At 32.8% G+C, this 1428-nt stretch overlaps 1 protein-coding gene across 1 annotated transcript in view; it reads left to right on the top strand.

The window, feature by feature from the left end:
- Positions 1 to 691: 691 nt before the first annotated feature.
- The window catches only part of ENAM (enamelin), a 15705-nt gene continuing 14968 nt past the window's right edge, over positions 692 to 1428 (top strand). The window contains exon 1 of the mRNA XM_005555134.5: positions 692 to 868. Coding sequence (XP_005555191.3) covers positions 815 to 868 — 54 coding nt within the window. The 5' untranslated portion in view covers positions 692 to 814. The remainder of the gene's footprint in view (positions 869 to 1428) is intronic.

The raw sequence follows: 1428 nt of genomic DNA, 5'->3' as shown, positions 1-1428 counted from the left end.
CTACAACAGTGCTTAAATGGAACCTTGCTGGGCCAAGCTTTCTGCCAAGGAGGAATCTTTTTATTTTGAGCCTTTTTGATGCTGCACATGATATCTGACTGAAGAATTTTTGTTTTATCATTAAGAAATAAATGTGTCTTGCTTCTTGAGATCTCCCTGGCTTCAGCAATTTGTAGTCATTTCCACTATAGACCATTAAGAATATATTTCAAAGGCAAGCTAACAAAGTTCAAGTAAAAATTATTTTTTATATATTACAGCTTCTAATTGGCATTGGGTAAGTATTAGAGATTATCAACATAAATTACATATAGTGCCAAATAATGAATTTAATTCCTAGATGTTGGTTAATTCTCCTTATTTCATTCATTGTTGTTGGTTGTGTAGTCATTGTATGCAGACTAATCTTCTGATAAAACTTTAAACTCCTCAGTTTATTTGGTGCATTTATTTTTCTTATAAGTTTTTTCCAGCCTTCTTAGACCTCCTTTAATACTGTGACTTTGTACATTTCCCCATAGTGAAGTCTAGTTTTGTCACCATTGCCCTAGAAGTATCTCAAAATACAGTGCCTGTGTCATTTCCTCTCTGATTTAGCTTTCATCCTACTTTTAAAGCAACAGAAGATTAAACTTGATTTTGTGGCCCCCTAATACAGGCATGACTGGATAAAATAATTAACATGACATGTTCTGCCTTAGAACTGAAGCTTTGCTATTCATTTCATTTATTTGTTCCATTTCTATAATTTAGTTTCTTCTCATGCTAAAGCTGTATTTTTCTTAAAGGCTTATAAAAATTTTGCTGAAAGAAAATGTTGGTGCTTCGGTGCAGGCATGGAACCTCTTTTCCTAAACTAGACAACTTGGTGAGTACTTTCATTTATTTTTGCCAATACATACAGGTTCTCAAACTAGATACTGTCAGAAATACACTTGAGAGGGCCAAACACTACTGAAATATATCAGAAGAATTAAAGAGCGTCTGCTTTCACAGATGGAATGGAAGAAGAACTTACAAAGTCATTGTACTTTGTGGCAATCATTATGAGTGTTACTTTCAACTCAAAAAATAACTAATTATAGATTTTAATCATGAACTGTTAGAGATGGAAGGGATCTCAGTCATCCAACATAATACACTAATTTTACAGAAGAGAAAATGAGTTTTCTATTTGCAAATATAAAGGCTATATATATTATCAAGAATCACTGTGACAGCTACTAGAGAGATGAGATGAATGATTAAGCAAGGCAGAAATTAACCATCCAAAAGTACCCTTAAATCTTGGGCCATAATCTTAGAAACATTTAGCAAAGAAAACTTTCACCAGTATTCTCTTTATTAGTTTCCACATATTGTTGTATCCTATACTAAACACACTAGTTTCAGCTGTTGTTTTTCATTCTCTATGATATTCTAACTCTG

This window comes from Macaca fascicularis, chromosome 5 (genome assembly GCF_037993035.2).
Source record: "Macaca fascicularis isolate 582-1 chromosome 5, T2T-MFA8v1.1".
Lineage (NCBI taxonomy): Eukaryota > Metazoa > Chordata > Mammalia > Primates > Cercopithecidae > Macaca > Macaca fascicularis.
The sequence above is the reverse complement of the archived record's forward strand: the minus strand, read 5'-3'. Positions and strand labels throughout refer to the sequence as shown.